General features: G+C 46.4%; 1 protein-coding gene across 4 annotated transcripts in view; it reads left to right on the top strand.

Annotated features, from left to right (window-relative positions):
* NGF (nerve growth factor) overlaps positions 1-8963 on the top strand; it is a 1213865-nt gene extending 1204902 nt beyond the window's left edge. For all 4 annotated transcript variants that reach the window (XM_050748412.1, XM_050748402.1, XM_050748392.1 and 1 more), the window contains exons 3-4: positions 1132-1255; positions 8074-8963. In XM_050748412.1, coding sequence (XP_050604369.1) covers positions 8086-8811 — 726 coding nt within the window. In that variant the 5' untranslated portion in view covers positions 1132-1255; positions 8074-8085 and the 3' untranslated portion in view covers positions 8812-8963. The remainder of the gene's footprint in view (positions 1-1131; positions 1256-8073) is intronic.
* Positions 8964-18140: the final 9177 nt, after the last annotated feature.

The following is an 18140-nucleotide window of genomic DNA, read 5'->3' as shown; positions in this document are numbered from 1 at the left end:
AAAACCATAACTCCGTGCTGTGTCTCTGTAGACCTGGCTCTTTCTGGCTCTCCAGCTCGTTTTCTAGGTCTCATTCCTTCATGCTCAGAACCTTTGTCTTGTTTCTATCTCAGGGCCTTTGCACTTGTTTCTGCTGCCTGGAATGTTCTCTCCCTCATTCCTTCTCGTCCTCCAGGTCTCAGCTTGAAGGCCGTCTCCTCAGAGGACTCCTCGCTGAAGGTCCCGTCTACAGTGGCCCCTCGATACCTCCTGCAGTTTCCCTCTATCATCAGACCCTGTAATTGCCTTCATGGCATATAACGAATCTGGAGATATCTTGCTTATTTACACAAGACTGTAAGCCCCCTGAGAGCAGAGGCCTTGTTTGTCTTATTTACTGCTGCTCGACACCAAAAACAGTGCTTGGCACATAGTCGGTGCCCAGAAAATATTGTGAATGAATGAAGCGCCTACATAGATTAGGTAATAGAGGGGAGAGGAGAATAGAAAGCTTACATTGTTTTTAGAAATTACAGCCTAAAATTGATTTTTTAAAATTGTATCAGCTCCATAGCTTCCAATTCTAAAACCTGCTTTTCATTGTGGTACTCTGAGATTCCTGTCTGATTCTGTGAGAGCTCCATGCTCTCTCTCAAATGGTCAGTCTGTCTTATTCGTCACCATTACTCATCTGCATTTTTATCAAAGCACCAACTTGCCCTGGATTGTCAGAGATTTTGCATCTGTATAATGTATTTTAGGCTGGTTCAGAGTTGGATCTACTACGTCTGCATGTGTCAGGTACTGAACAATTTCCATTTTGATTCCAGATTAGGGATCTGCTGGGGCAAGACTTTGGCATGTGTCTAGAAACACCTGCACTAGGTGCAAGATCAGCCATGGATGGTGTCCAGGCTGAAACGAAAAGGTATGGCGCAAGAGTGAGAGGCAAGTGCCACTACAGGACCATGAGAGGCCAGGCCCCGGTAAATTTTGGTAGCCAAATTCTAGCTCCTTCCTGGGCCCTGATGCTGGTAAAATCCCAGAACTCAAGGAAATGGAATTTGTCCTATTGGCACATGCCTCCCCACTGTGTAGGGCACAGGGAATGTGGTGAGGTACCAGTCTAATGCCAGCTCTCCCCCTCCACAGAGTTTTGGTCAGTGGTCGTGCAGTCCAAGGGGCTGGATGGCATGCTGGACCCAAGCTCAGCTCAGCGTCCGGACCCAATAACAGTTTTACCAAGGGAGCAGCTTTCTATCCTGGCCACACTGAGGTAAGTGCCTAAGGGGCCTTGGCTTGCCAAGGTCCTGCCTCTGCAGCTGCCAGAAGCACGGGTCCCAAGTGACAGAACCTGAGAGGGCAAGTCAGATTGAACTGCTGAGCAGCAAGGGCCTGGAGAAGCTCTCAGTGATGCAGCAAACGCAGCCTGCCTAGCCCAGGAGAGGAAATCTTTTGTGCCCTTAGGTTGGCCCCATGGCCCCCAGGGACATATCAGGAGTCTGAGCTGCATCAAGGGTCTAAAGTCACCAAACACAGGACCTCGAATAGCCAGTGTCAATCAGACCCTCCACACAACTCTCTGGTCCGACTGAGCAGGGAGCTTGTGAAATGGAAGGTTCACAGCCACTCTTTGTGCCCTTGGCTAGTGGAGTGGAGGGGTGTGGAAGAGTTCCAGATCTGTACACAGGAGGTCTGGCTCTGAGTTCCATTTCTGTTTGGCGTGTACCTGTGATGCAATTACTTAATCTTACTACATCTCTGGCTTCTCATTGTTAAAACAGGAATGATATGGCCAACCTCCCAGGTTTGTGTAATGGTTAATTAGAAAATTATACCCAATAAATAATAATTATTACTATCTCAGCTCATTCATGTCAAGGTATGTCTCTAAGAATTCAGATCAGTTGATTTGGTTCCCATTCATGTATCCAGCACACCTGCCCTCCAAGAACCCAGTGACCCCACAGGTGCCGGTACCTGCTAGTGCTTTCTGGTTGCATATTTCTATCATGGGCATTTTAAGAGCTTTTGGATAAAGTCTATATGGTGCCCAGAAATCCAACAAAGCAGATATGAAACAATTCAATATCTAAATATTCCCTAATATCTGGATTTGTGGCATCAGGAAGGTAAAACTTATAATCTGTTGAATGGAATTTTCATTTCGATGTTGGGGGATGAGTAAACTCACCCCAGCACCTATCAGTTACAGTGTGCATATGGCTTCAGGCCTCTCTCCTCTAAAAGATAGCAAGGCTGAGCTCAAGTCAGGTGTCCACAGACTGGCCCTGCCACTCACTGGCTGCAAAAGCCCAAGTCACTTAGCCTCTCCAAGGCTCATTTTCGTCTTCTACAAAGTTAAAGAATTAGGCTAGACTTGTGGCTCTCAAAATGTGGTCCCCAGACCAACTGCATCAGCATCATCTGGAAACTTATTAGAAATGTAGATTCTTAGTGTCCTCCTACCAGAGCTATAGAATCGAGCGTTCTGGAGATGGGGCACAGCAGTCTGTAGTGTAACAAACGCTGCAGGTGATTCTGATGCCCTGAAGTTTGAGAGCCTCTGGACTTGAATCTCTGATGTACCTTCCAAGCCATGCCTCCTCCCAATAAATCCTGTCTGGGAGATACTAACGGAGGCTCTGGATTTTACTCTGTCGATGCCTCTCTCTGTTCAGCCCAGCCCAGGACACCTCTGAAGTACCTTGCTGGGGAAATGAGAAGTCACAGAATTCCTCTCACCCCGACCCCCAAGAGCATTCAAGCCTTTACAACTGAAGACAGCAGCCAGTTAACATTTAGAGTGAAGGTCAAGCGTAAAACAAGAAACGACCCTTGACCCACTCTCGGAATGTGGCGAATGAGATGGAGGAGGAGGAGGCTGGATTTCCTTGGCCACAAGAATTTCATCTCTCGCCAACTGTTAGTGACCCGGGTTCACGTATACCATCTCTAGCCCGAGAATCGCTCGCAGCTCTTGGCATGGCTCTCTCCAAGGCAGGAATTCTCTCACTCCCTTCTACAACACATCTCCCCAGGCACGGTTGCCAAGCCTCCCAGTGCCGTCAGCCCTCCTAACCACAAATATTTGGGCCAGTTGCTTAGCTCTGTCCAGCAGCTTCATCACCCATTTAGGTGAGGCCAGAATCTTTGAAGATCATTCACCTAGTGCAAGAAATGTATCCTATTACTGGAGTGTGTGAACCACTGGAAATCCACAGAATGTACCGCTGGTTCAGAAGAGGGCAAGAGAGCGGGGCACCCCATCAGTGGCTGGTTGTAAAGGCATCCCGATGGGCCACCCCACTCTTAGTCATGGATCTTCCATTCTAGGTAGGAGGAAGACAATTAAAGACCATTCTCACATTAAATAGAACATGTTCATTCATGTGAGCCCCTAATTGCATTCTCCCCATCTGATCATTCAGCTTGCAGAGCTCTGCTTAGTAAAGCCACACAGAAGGCTGTCATCTGTTCAGGAGAAAGGCTTCAAAGGGTGTTTTAAAAAAATAAATAAATAAAACTTCTCCTCTGGTTCACATCAAAAATAAAAAGAATGTTCTTTTCTAAACGGTGCATTATATCACTAGAATAGAGAATGCACTCAATTTTTCTTTTATCTACTGATCATTTTTTAAAAGAGAGTTTTTGTTTAAAAACTTAAAAGTTTATCGGAACACACTCTCATGAGTGAATTAAATATATATATTTTTAAAACTTTAAACCTAAAATCTAAATGAGAGATATATTTGAGACATATTCAAGTCTTAATGAAACAATCTGCCTGTGATACAAATCTCCATTGTGATTAAATGTGATACCATTTGGTATCTTGACTGTGAGTGGAAAGGTAGTGTTAGAGTTTAGGAACTTTGTGAAGTCAGTTCAGTCAAACCAGCAGATGCAAGGCAGAGTAGAAAACTTCATAAGTGCCTAAAATGAAAGAATATACTAGTTGGAAGATACCTTAAACATCATCACACAGATGGAGAATTAAGGAACACTGGAGGCAGGAGACTTGTCTAGGTACTCACAGGTTCTTAGAGGTGGAGTTACCTGGGAGTTCTAGGTCACCTGGAGGCAACAAAGATGAGTAGGACACTTTGCTGCCTACAGGGAGTTTGTCCTCTAGAAGGGAGGATAAGAGAATACAACTGCCCTAAGAGAATATAAAGGGAAGGCTTTAAGAGATAGAGAAGGAGCCAGGCATGGTGGCTCACGCCAGTAATCCCGACCCTTTGGGAGGCCGAGGGGGGCAGATCACGAGGTCAGAGATCAAGACTATCCTGGCCAACATGGTGAAACCCCGCCTCTACAAAAAAATACAAAAATTAGCCAGGTGTGGCGGCGTGTGCCTGTAGTCCCAGCTACTCAGGAGGCTGAGGCAGGAGACTTGTTTGAACCTGGGAGGCGGAGGCTGCAGCTAGCCGAGATCGAACCAGTGCACTTCAGCCTGGGCAACAGAGTGAGACTCCATCTCAAAAACAAAACAAAACAAAACAAAAAAGAGACAGAGAGAGAGAGAGAAGGTAGTTTGTCTTGGAATTAGAAAAAACTCCCCAGGGGAGGCAGCATTGAAGTTGTTGAAGGACAACAGGAGGATTCCACCAGCAGAGGTGGAGAGCAGAAAAGGCCCTAGGAGGGTAGGGGAGCATACCTGGAAGGGAAGAGTCTGAAAAAGGGCAGTGGTGGGGAAGCCCAAGCAGGAACTGCCCCCAGGAGTTTTGTGCGCCCGGAATGCAAACTATGTGAGGGGAGTAGAAGGAGGCAGGATCCCATTGCCAGGCAGAGCAGTCCCTACTGACTTATAGACAAGGGACTTGGCACCAGTTCCTTTGAGCAGGGTGATATGAATCAGAGCAGATTTTAAGAAGCTAAATGGGGCAGCCAGGGATAGAAGGCATTGGAAGAAGAGAGATGAGGGTACAGGACGTCAGGTGGGGAACTGTTCCCATGACCTGAACTAGGGGCCCAGAGATGAGAATGGAAGGGAAAATACAGTTTCGAGAGAATGCTACCAAAACAAAACCAAAAAGGCTGGATGGAGGTCAGGGATGAAAAAGCAGAGGGATAAGCAGAGGTATAGAGCTAATGGATGAATGAATGATGGTTCCAGTAACAGAAAAAGGAAACTGTGAAGAAGCGTGTTTAGGGAGATGAGGAGAGAGGATCAAAAGAGATGGTAGCTGTGAAACTAATAATCAAATGATCCAAAATGGGTCTGTTGCTGTTGTATGCAGAGAAGGAAGATGGGGAGAAGATGGTCCTAATTAGGATTATGAGTATGGAGATTTTCATTTTAGATGTCTTGCATTTAAAATGCTAGTATCTATGGAGAATTGCCTTCAAGAAGCTGGAAGGCAGAACTAGCTTCAAAAGACTAGTTGATTAGAGATCCAGGTATGGGAGTCGATTGCACAGAAATTTCAATGGGCTCCTTAGAAGAGGATGAGCCCACCAAAGGGGAGACCATGAATGAAGTGGGAACTTCGGGTAATGGGGAATAGGGAGAAGTATGTCCCTTATGTCCATCGAAACCTTTTTATTTAGTTATTTTCATTTTCCCCTCAAAATTCTAACAAGTGTTACTAATTTGGATATAAGGGGATGAATTTCAGTTTTCTTTCTTCTCCTTTAATCTATCTAATAAGAGATATTATGTACCGAGAAGAACAAAGAAATGAAACATGAAAAGGAGCAAAAGTAAAGGGTTTAGATTTGCTGCCAACTGAATATTCAGTCCTCTAAGAGTTGTCCAGACATTTATCTGCAAGACCATTAGCCAACAGATCTGGTAATGGTCAAAACCCCAGATATGCCATTGCCTCCTTTGCATGGTCAGCTGGAGAATTGGAGCAAACAGAAGCATTCTTCAAAGAAACCAAAGAGAAAAGAATTTGGTGATTTCCTTCTTGATATCTCACCAAAGAGCTGTCTATTTCCAGCTGAATAAAAGCACAGTATGGAGGAGAAGAATGCGTTGCCTTAAAACAGATTAGAAAAGCAGTGTGTAGCCATATGCACAAAGGCCAAAAGAAACCACGCACTGTGATGGCAAGAAGGCAGATGGTGAGCTTCTCTTGCCACTCCCATTCATTCTTTCATTCATTCTCCTTAATTTTTGAGTACCTACTACATGCCAGACACGGCAACTGGCCCTGGAAATATTGAAATGCAAAATGTGCAGCTTCCAAAGCACTCTCAGGGAGACAGACAAGTCAATGATTACCCACAACCCTAGGAGAGGTGATAGGGTTATGCACAAACTGTTGTGGAATACAAGGGATGGAGTGCCCAGATACACAAGTGGATGAGACACAGCTCCACCCTCCAGTACCTCACAGTCACGGTGAGACAATAAAAATGGCTTTGAAGGAGGTCTGAGAGAGGTAAACCCAGCAGTAGAAAACACAAAAGACAAAGTCCTTGACACAAGAAGACGGAAATAACTCATAATTTACACAAATTTTGTGAGAACCTACTTCATCCTAACAATGACTCTGGGAAATAGTGTTTCTTGCCCACCTCCGATCAATGAGAACACTAAGGCTCTGGGAAATTAAATGGGTTTCTTCTGCTAACAAGTAGTGGAGTAGGAATCCAAACAAGGTTTTCTAACCCCCAGACCCAATGCAGAATTCTTGTCATTGCACTGATTTAGTAGAAGAGAACACACACACACACACACACACACACACACACACACATATGCACATACAATTATGCTATTCTGAAGTGCAGAATGGAAAGATATCATTTTTGGTTAGAGTGGTCTGAAAAGGCTTCGAGGACTAGGTGGTATCTGTGTGGAAAGGAAGTAGAATGATCCATGAGAGTGGGAAGGAGAGATGGGAGAAAGGATAGAATTGGAAGTTTGCAGAACACTCTTACAGGAGATATTTCTAATCCAACCAAGAAGATCTATGGAAGCTTTACAGAGGAGCTGATGTTTGCTACACATCTACAAGTATGCACAGGAGAGCCACAGAGGCCAGTGAGAGGCCCTCTAGGAGAACTAATTCTACAACTACTTGACCAAGTGGGGGGATTATTTGTGGGGTAACTGCAGTGCAGTACAGAGTCCTCTTGGGGACAGATAGATCCATACCATTTGATCTATAGTCACATAAGAACAAATAATAAAAAGAAAAGACATGTTTAAGAGTGAAAGAGAAAGGCAGGGAGAAAAGAAGGAAGGGTGGATGGAAGGACAGACTGGCTTAGTAAGGGGTCGACTTTGGATTCTATTTCTGGTTCAGTTTTCATTTATGACTTCAATGCTTTAGTGTTAGTTCATTTTCTGTGAATCAGTTTCCTTATATGTGAAATAAATATGATAAATCCTAATCGAACTCACAGACTCATGAGAAGATAGAAGTGAAAACATTTTAAAAACATTACACAAAGAGGAACTATTATGTGGTCCACAGTTATATATGTGGAGTAGTGTCTGAAGAGGTGCCTGGACTAAGTTGGTCCCAGAGCCACAAGGTTTTTGCCAAACATGATGCTTTGTGAATTCATAACAAGGGCTCCGAGTCACCAGATCTTAGAGCTGACCCAGTGCACTGTCTGAAAGGGGGTACCCAGTGCTGAGGCTTCAAGACATGTCCCCAGCAGATCTCCCCAGTGCCTTCCCAGAGGATTCAGAACTGCTGAGCAGGACAGCACCATCACATCAAGGCACAAGTGCCAGGGAGAGGTGTCAAACTCTCCCCACCGGCCTCCCTGGTACACACATGGACACTTACCACCTCCCTCAGCCTCCTTAAGTGTCAGAGAACTCAAAGGATTCTGTTTGATATTTCCAAGCTCATACTGAACTACTGGGCAAAATTCCAGGGGCTCTGTCCCTTCCTGGAGAAGCCTGGATGGGGAGACCACACATCCATACTGCCTGAGTCAGCCCGGCTTATGCCTGTTGTCCCGGTGTAACCATTGCTAGCACACCCTTTCCCTCTCAGAAATGCCCCAGTTTGAATGAAATCTCTTTGTGATCCCCGTGGGAGGTCAACTCTGAGGGACCCAGAAACTGCCTTTTGACTGCATTTAGTACTCCATGGAGTCACCCTCATTTCTTTTTCATTCCAGGTGCATAGCGTAATGTCCATGTTGTTCTACACTCTGATCACAGCTTTTCTGATCGGCATACAGGCAGAACCACACTCAGAGAGCAATGTCCCTGCAGGACACACCATCCCCCAAGCCCACTGGACTAAACTTCAGCATTCCCTTGACACGGCCCTTCGCAGAGTCCGCAGCGCCCCGGCAGTGGCGATAGCTGCACGAGTGGCAGGGCAGACCCGCAACATTACTGTGGACCCCAGGCTGTTTAAAAAGCGGCGACTCCGTTCACCCCGTGTGCTGTTTAGCACTCAGCCCCCACCTGAAGCTGCAGACACTCAGGATCTGGACTTTGAGGTCGGTGGTGCTGCCCCCTTCAACAGGACTCACAGGAGCAAGCGGTCATCGTCCCACCCCATCTTCCACAGGGGCGAGTTCTCGGTGTGTGACAGTGTCAGCGTGTGGGTTGGGGATAAGACCACCGCCACAGACATCAAGGGCAAGGAGGTGATGGTGTTGGGAGAGGTGAACATTAACAACAGTGTATTCAAACAGTACTTTTTTGAGACCAAGTGCCGGGACCCAAATCCCGTTGACAGCGGGTGCCGGGGCATTGACTCAAAGCATTGGAACTCATATTGTACCACGACTCACACCTTTGTCAAGGCGCTGACCATGGATGGCAAGCAGGCTGCCTGGCGATTTATCCGGATCGACACGGCCTGTGTGTGTGTGCTCAGCAGGAAGGCTGTGAGAAGAGCCTGACCTGCCGACACGCTCCCTCCCCTGCCCCTTCCACACTCTCCTGGGCCCCTCCCTACCTCAACCTGTAAATTATTTTAAATTATAAGGACTGCATGGTAATTTATAGTTTATACAGTTTTAAAGAATCATTATTTATTAAATTTTTGGAAGCATCCTGTGTGCTGACACTGGTTATTTTTCCCAGTAAAATCATCTGCAAGTCTCAGGAAGATGCAGGGGGAATTGTCCGAATTGTCCAAAGTACTCCCTGGCTCCTTCTAAGGCCCACCTGTAACCCTTACCCCACCCCCAGCCAGTGCTGCAACTTCAGGAAAGGCTAACTGGTTTCAGATATTAGAATAAGTCAGGCATGATTAGCAAAGGAAGCCTGCTGGATTGCAATTTTGTTCTACATTCCAGAGCCAAAGCTACCTAATCATTGGATTACCTGCCCACCGCCTGGAAGCATGGGCTCTGGTCTCCTCCCTTGGGGAAGTTAGTGGAGCCTCATCAGGAGGCAGATCACCACTGGGCACGGGGCTGCCCTGGCCTCAGAGGCACAGTCTCAGTTCTGGGGGCACTCGATAGATAGGACGAGGCTTGCACCAAAGATCTGTGCGCTGCTCATTTGTAGGGGAAGATGTGCCGTCTGGAAGAGTTGTAACAGAGTAATCTCATGAGGCCTGTCAAAGTAGATCTGGTTTCATGTTCAGCTGGCCTTAGTACTCATGGCCACTCCTCGGTTTATCCCTCAGCAGCCTCCTGCAGAAAGACTTCATTACCCCAAGAAAACATTAGTGCCTCTGACACTCTTACAACCTACTAACAGCTGCAGTAGCAACTTCCAGGGGCCCCAGCATTGGCCCACAGCCAAGGAAGCCAGAGATGGGAAAGAACTTCTGAAAACTTTTTGATTCTTAATTGGATGATTTCCATAAGTGACCAAAGGTGACTGGGGCCGTGAGACCTGCAGAGAAGTGGGTGGGACAGAAAGACTAAGTAAATGGAGTGAGAACCAAATAAACCCGGAGATGTGGAGGACAGGTGGGCCGGCAGGGAACAACGGCTTTCTGCTTCTCCCCAACAGGGGAAATGAAACAAGCAGGACAAAGAGAAGGCCAGAGAGGGGTGTGAGGAAGGGGAGGGGAGGACAGAGCAGCAGGAGGAGGAAGGTGTGATCTCTCATCTTTACCAGCACTCTCCAGCCTCCAGGAAAGTTAGCAACCTGGGTGGTTCTCGTGGGGCTTTGTGAATGTGTTCATCAACACTGATTCCATCCGGAGCATCTTAGACAGGAGTGAAGGTCACAGAGGGACTCCAGGGTTCGCTCCACCTAGCCTCACACAACCCCCTTCCCCGGCAACTTTCATTTTGTATTTTCCCTGAAGCCACAGTTTTGCCCCAGACAGAGCAGTTGTAGTAAGACAGACATTTTCCCCTCCTAGCCGTCCTGTCTCCCCCCGAGGATGAAATGCCTACACTGGTTTTCAAGAGAACAGGCCCAAATTGTCCATCCGAGAAAAGAGCAAATGGTCTTATTCATTCCCTCTGTAACTCTCGCTGTCCTGCCCCACCCCCAACCCCATCCAAATAGGGCAAATTAGAACCGTAGGGAGCTTTGGCATGAGAACCATTTGATTAGGGTCGAAGCATGATGAAATGTGCCCTGTTTTTTTCTGTCACAGCTACTGCAGTTGGAATAAAGATTTATGTTCAAGAAACACCAGCTAGAACATTCTGTGCTGAGATTCTCGGTGAGATACAGGGCTCCGGAGGGAGCCCTCCCAGTGATCTATGTCTGTGACTTTTTACTGGGGTCCAATGCCAGTGGCCTCGCCTATCCTAGGTGCCCCTACAAACAATTTCTGGGTGCCTCTCTTTGTCTTAGAACTGGACTTTGGACCTGGGATGTGGGGAGAGAGGAGTGGAGAGGGAGGCCTTCAGGAAGCTCCCCATCAGGAAGGTGGGCTTGTGAGCAGCTACACCAACAAAGAGGGTCCTGGAGTGCTGCCCGCAGCACTGTAAGACATTGGGACATCTAAAAAATGTCTTTGGCTCCCCTGGGCCGCCAAGAGGGAGAACCCTCTGAGGGAGCCCGGAGGCTGAGGCCCTCACTTTCATGTAGGTTGCTCTCCTGGGTGTCCGGTAAGAGGAGGGCCCCTCACCCCAGGAACACCACCACCTACCCAAAGGCAAAATCTGCTCTAGGCGGAAACACTGGAGTCCCAGCCTGGGAGCCAATGTTTTCACACAATATAAGGGATATCAGTTTGGCTGATCAGTGTCGGAGCCTTCCAAAAACAACCCAGCGCCCGGTGGTTTCCGCAGCTTGGACTCTGCTCCCACACGCGGGGGAGCTCAGGCTTTCAGACCCACCCGGGCTGTCCCAGAGAGGCTGACCCGGGTCGCCAGGGCCCCAGCCACTTGAACACTTGGAGAAAACAGCTTCAAACCGCCCACTATCCTCTGCTGAGGAGCGGCAGCGGCACATTTTGCAAAAGTTTCCTTCCCGTGCCTCACTGAGATTTTTCTGCCTGGGTTCCCCAAAAGCCCAAAAGGTGAGAGCAGATCCGTCTCCCCTCGGCAGCTTCCTTTGGTGGAAGGCATCCTCCACCATGCTCAAGAAAACTAGCACCCGCCCTGGCTGTCCGCCCTGCTAGCAAGGCTCAGGCCCCGGCCTGGGAGACCGCGGGGTGCCTGGCTCTGGGGTACACTCAGTCGTCCCTCTGACGCCCTCCCCCAACCAGAGCGCCAGCCTCCCCAGCCTGACCCCCTTCCCTGCTAATAGAAAGCCCACCATGGGGACAGAGTTTCAGCAACAACGCAGCAGCTATTTTCATTTCCGTGAAACAGCAGTGTTCCTCCTAAAAGCCTTACCACTTTCTCCTCAGCATCATCCACATCATGGGAGGAGGATCCGCCCAGAGCTAGAGTAGAGGACAAAAGGGCACCCGGGTCTCGTGTCTGCTCCTTGGAGGAGAGGCAGCTGGGCAAGAGAAGCGGAACCGAGTGGAAGTGTGGGCTATGGAGAACCCAGGGGCCTGGGAGTCTTTCTTGCACAGGCCTGAACGGAACAGTGGGAGGCAACGGGTGCTCAGAGTCGAGGTCACCAGCCAAACCCAGTGCCGAGGGAGCAGGCCAGTGTCATGGTACAAACTCTGGGCTTGGTGTCAGCAGAGCTGGGTTCTGGCCCCAGCTCCCCCATTTCTATCTGTGAAACTTTGGCAAGCAACAGTTCCTCTTTGAGCTCAGTTCTTGCAGCTGTGAAATGAAAATAATCATTCCTATATCCCAGAGTTGTGAGCAAGAAGCAAAACCAAGTATTTGAAAGCAAACAGTCAAGTCCTATACAAGTGTTAGGCAAAGTAATTTATTCCAAACTTAACAATTCCTGTGTTGATTATAGGAGAGAAGCAGCCATGTTGGTGCTCACTGAATATTTGTTTATTGGCACATGTATGGACTGGAGAAGGGAAACCCTCTGGTCAGTGGACATCATGGAATATAGATGTGGCATAGCCAGGCCATTATAGATGATAGATAGATAGATAGATAGATAGATAGATAGATAGATAGATAAGGCATAGCCTGCTTTTACCAGGAGGGTAAAAGCAAGAACAGCAGCTATTCAGCTTCAGATGCCTGAATCCGAGTTCAGGTAGGCCACCTGGATTCTAGTGATCCCAGCATAGTGGTAGGCTTTGGATTCAAACAAGTATTTCTGCTAAGGCTGTGTAACCTTAAGCAAGTTGCTTAACATCTCTGACAATTGACATATAGAAACTCTGATGATTTCTTCACCTGTGAAATATGGATGATAATAGTGCTTTTCTCAGAGGGCTGAGAGATAATTTAATGGAATAATATATATAAATATACAAAACTAGCTAACACTTACGAAGTGTATAATACATTTTCGTTTTGAAAAGTAGATTAGCTGAGAACCCCTAAAAGCATGTTAGAATAGAGTGGAACAACTTTCCACAAGGCAAGGAAGCTTATGGACAGTTTTATAGATGTATCCTAGGTTTATTCTGTGACAAGCAATGCTAATAGTGACCTTAGCATTTATTAAGAGCTTGGTATGTGCCAGGCACCACACTAAGCACTTTATGTGGATTAGCTCTGAGCAAGCCTCTGGGTTCTAAGACTGAAGACTATCTTAAGGCAAGCGGCGGGGAAGGCTGTGCTTTCTGCTTATGTGTATCAATGCCAGAGAAGTGCTCCACTGTTCTCTGGGATGTGTTTACTCCCCCAGCCCTTGGCAAGTTTATAAACCATTGGCTTTGAAAGTTTCCACGTGTCAAGCACGTGGGATCTGTTTTGCTCTAATTCACTTGGGTTTGCAACTGAAAAGCTCTGACCTTCCCAAAGTTCACCTGGGTGTGTGAAGATGGCTCGGGGGGCCCAGGGCCAAGAGTAAGTTGTGCAAATCTTCCCTCTACCACAGCAGCCTGCAGAGAATCCCTCCAACCCAGGGCTGCTCCTTAAAGTCAAGGATGCAGCACATCTGTGTTTCTTCAGCACCTGGACCCACTCTTGCATGTGGCAGGCAATCAATGTCTTAAGGAAGGGAAGTTTCCATCTTTTTCTCTATCCCCAGCATCCCCACCCTGTCTCCTCCTATCCCCTGCACGTACCTTGTGTCAGCCATACATGCGTTAATGGTCTTAGTTGAAAACAGGGTCCTCCCTGAGGCATGTGAGGCATCTGGGTAGTTTTCAGAGGCTGGTGTCAAGAGCAAGATCAGACCATCAGGGATAAAGCCTGGCCTCACCCATGGCTTGGCTGAGTGACACTGGACAAATTACTTCTCTCTCTGCACTGCAGTTTTCTTATATGTAAAATGTAGGTGATAATAAGAGAACCTACTTCATTGTATTGTAAGGCATTTGATTCAATGTTTGGTACATAATAAATCACTGTATATTGAAACATATGTAAATACACAGTACACACAGCTATATACACATATATGCACAGATATAGACACAATATACAAACGTACACACACAAGGATAGTGTGTATGCATATGTGTGTGTGTATGTGTGAATAATCCCTGGAAGCTGAGAAGCAGCCAGGAAGTGCTCGTTCTACACTCACATGCACCCACACACTGACTTAAAAACACAGTGTAACATACAAATCCATCCAATAAGCATTCTAAATGATGACTACTGTAATAAGAAGTAGCCCAATGGAAAGAGTAAGCCAGGAAAGACTTCCTGGCGGAAACAACTTCAAACTGCGCGTGGAAAATAAGTTGAGTGAAATTATTGTCCTATGCTGAGACTTACTCCAGAATTAAGAACAGGGTAAAATCCAACCAAGAGGCTGCCCAGCCTCAATGGGAGAGAGATCACTAATAGAAGTGAGAGTCTCTGTCTATTCTTTCACTTCGTTCTGAGCTACAACTGGCAGAGGAGTTAGCTTCTCCTGCAATTCCAGACCTTAGAAAAATTCAGAGAATAATCCTGTGAAACCCTGTAGGAAAACGCAGTTAAAGTCCCCATATGGTTTTCACAAAATCTTGTCTCTGTTAAGACCAAACACCAAAGAGCTGGTCAAATATCTTCCTGAAGATGGGGCCTCCTCTAGCCGTATCAGCTGGGTTTCCTTGATCCCCAAAGCAAGAAGAAAAAAAAGGCTCTCAGAGTAGGTACCGTGCACCCCTGGCTCCAGGGGGAGACTTGGGTTGGAGAGGCCAGCCAGGCGCCTTGGCTAACGTTTGGTGCCACAGCTAAGTGCAGTCTCCAGCTTAGCAGCCTCTCCCCCTTTATCTCGCCCCCACCGTTCCTTTCACTTTGACATAATGAAAGTGCAACTTGCACACTGTCTCGAGATTGCATATGATAATTGGAAACATGTGTCTTAGCTGGCATACCTTCAAAGGGCTTTGGAACTCTGACTTGGGCCGTCTTCTGATTGCAATAGCAATCCCCCGAGCTGGCTTTCCAGTCTTCACATTCCTTCAGCTGCACCTTAGTATTAACTCTTGCCAGGAGAAGGCTGTTGCAAGCAGAGCTCATTCCTGAGGGTCTGTAGAGGCTGGCAATAATGGTTTCCTGAGTGCACAGCAAGGTTCTAGGCTTGGCATCTGGGCACTGACTTTTCAGAAAATAACAGCAAGAAACAGCAGGTCCATTTTCCTTTTTGCAGAAATGGCACATTGATGAGTTGTCACCGAGGCAGAGGCCTGGGTCTTTTAGAGTATTGCTTGGACTCTCAAGGGTTGTGATGCTGAACCCTATGTAATCCAGCAGTATGCTTTTTTCCTGAAGAAAATATCAAAATGTCATTATGTCACCAGGAGACTCGGCGGGAAGTATAGAATCAATGGTGACTCCACTATAATCACCCCAAGCTGTGTGATGGACAGGTAAGGCCAAAGGGACCTTATTCAGTTCAGCAGACACTGACTGCACATCTGTGATATGCAAGGTGCCATGCTAAGCCCAGAGTAGACAGAGGAGTAAGATGGGGCCCCTGTCCTCCGGGCCCTTACATCCCAGTTGGAGATTGAATAGAGGATTGGGTGTTACTTTCAACTTTCAGTCTGGATATACCCAGAGACCACATATCCACAGCACATACAGGTAGCCCCCAACTCCCTCTGGTGTAGGCAGCAATCACCCGGCCCACCCCCACATACACCTTGGCCTCCACCTACTTATTGAGGACTTGCTCCCACTCCTGTCTCAAACCTACTGAGTTCCAAACTCTCAGCTGGCCGTGCACCCCTAACCCTAATCCTGCCTTGAGTTCTCTATGGAAGTGTTTCTCAAACTTTCAGGTTCACGTGAATCAGGTCTGATTCAGTAGGTGATGGATGGGGGACTAAGATCCTGCATGTCTAACAAACCCCCAGGTGACATACACAGTGCTGCTCTGGGGACCGCACTTTGAACAGCGAGGTCCTACACCACACATGGCTCCCCAGTGGTCTCAATCTGTTCTTGCTTAGGAACTCTGACAAGGCTCATTTCTTTGGTTCTCAGGCCAACTGGCCTTAGACAGAGCAGTCCTGGCTTGAGCTCCACCAATGGGAATCCAACCTCTGCCTTTGGTAAGGAGAAGTCAGAAAGAGGCCCATCTGACTAACATCATACTGGGGAAAACGTGGTGTGGATGACAACCAAGTCCTAAGAAGGTAGGAACCTATCCCAAAAGGAAGCTGGAGGTGGAGACGCGGGTAGGAAGGAGAGGGTGTGTGTCAGGCCTTGAAGGTATATTTGACAGAGAGGCAGAAAGAGCAAGGCACCTGCCACACAGCACCAGCCTTGGTCCCATTCGTAGAAAAAAGACATGGTGGCAAGCAAAGCACTGCAATGGAGACCTGAGGCGGAGTTTTTCCTTCTTGAAATAAATCTGAGCAAGCATCCTCTCTTCTCTTATCCTCAGTTTCTTCTTCTTCTTGATAGCAAAAGATAGAGTCCTCCTCCTCGGTGTCAGACATCTGGGACTGTCCTAAGGCTTCCCAGAGGGGCTGTTTTTACTGCACCCAGGACAGTTTACATAACACTTACATCAGCAATGGTTGTAAAAATGAAAAATGTCACAGTTCAATGTGTAAAACAAGTAGCTCCCATCAGTTTCAGAGTTTGTCTTCCTTCATCTTTAAGTAGATGAATTCCGTAGTCAAACCATGTCAGGAGTCATTTGAAGCATTTGAAAACCCCAAACCAGGCCTCCTGATGGCCATGTGTGGAGTTTCCACCTCAGGCTCTTACCCTCAAAGGGCAATATACAGTTTATTTACAGTTTGTCATATTTGAAGAATGTCCTTTAAAAATAACAACCAGTTATATTCCTTCTTTCTTAAGTTGGCTCCTTTCTCAGCCCATAACAGTTGTTGCTGTAATCACAATCTCTCTTTTATCCATTAAATAAAAATATCACTATTTTGGGCAAAAGATCATGAACACAATAAAAATGAGGCTTATGATTGTCATAAGAGAAGTTTAGCTAGAAAAAATATTGCAAAGAATTCAAACCACCAGAAGTTTATCAGAACAGATGGCCAGCAAGTTCTCTTAATTAATAGTTGCTCTAAGCAATAAAATCAAAGTAAATGTTGCCTGTGTATACAAGAAATCACATATTCAGATCACCCAGTGAAGTTCTTTGGTTTACATTTAGGTATCTCGTGCCACAGATATGCACAGATATGCACTGGTGGTAAATATAAATTTATCTCTGGAAAATATGTTGTTTCAGAGACTGAAGTTTTCGTTCTTTGTTTTTTTGCTTTTTTTTTTTTTTTTACTTTTATTTTACAACATGATTCTACACAGAGCAATAGCCAGAAGACCAAAATCTGGGCAAAACTCCCCCTAAATCAGTCTTGCTCAGTTTTTCCAGCAGCCTCTGGATTCAGCACAGGCAGGGATTCCAGCTGGGAAAGCTATCAGTTTGCTGCTGATTTTCTTCTTCTGTGCTTACCTTTCACTTGGGTCATTTTCCTGATTTTTCTACACATGTTCCAGGAAGCCTTCCCTCAGCCTCCTGTCAGACAAGACTTCTTCCCATTGAGCAATCACACAGGATAAGATTCATGGCTGGGGAAAGTGATGATAGGACTGAGGTCTATGAGCAAGAGGGCCCAACATACATCAAGGGGCTTGGATGACTCGTGGTAACAAAAAGCAAAACTCTATTCATTGAGAGATTTATTCTACATAGACTTTAATCATGGCTTTATTCAGCTGTGGTTTGTGTGTATTTGGTGAGTCACAGAGGCTTTTAAGAGGAAGAGGCTTTTCAATATTTTTCTTCATTATAAAAGCTTTATCTTATGTAAAGCAATAAAAACACAATTAAAATGGAATATCCAGATTCCAGTGGAATGAGGGGAGAGTGTCAGAAAAAGAAGGTGAGGAAGACAGGCTCAACCCATTGACATATACAGACCATCTGGAGCATGAGGTAAATCTCAGTGCTATTTTCTTTTAACAAAGACACTGCAGAGTTCAGGTGGCAAATAGTGGCAGGCTGAGGAGAACACAGTGAGCACTACTGCCCTCAACACACCCACACCAGCTATGTGTTTATATCTGCCCATTATTGGCTGGGGGTAAAAAAAATAAAAATAAAAAATCTTGCTCCATCTACTCCATTAGCCCATATTGGCCCAAACTACAAATTCACCTGTTTGTTGTTTTTTAGATTTTTATGAATTTATGTTTAGTGAGGGAGAGGCAAGTATGGCAGAGAGGTTAGGAGAATAAGGTACAAGAGCAGAATTCCTCAGTTCAAATCCTAGCTCCCTTGCTTAATAACTATGTGACCCAGAGCAAGTTACCTAAGCTGTGCTTCTTTATCTGTGAAATGGAGATGATCCTTTGCCTCA

The sequence above is a fragment of the Macaca thibetana genome, chromosome 1, assembly GCF_024542745.1.
Source record: "Macaca thibetana thibetana isolate TM-01 chromosome 1, ASM2454274v1, whole genome shotgun sequence".
NCBI lineage: Eukaryota > Metazoa > Chordata > Mammalia > Primates > Cercopithecidae > Macaca > Macaca thibetana.
This window is presented reverse-complemented; position numbering and strand designations above follow the sequence as displayed.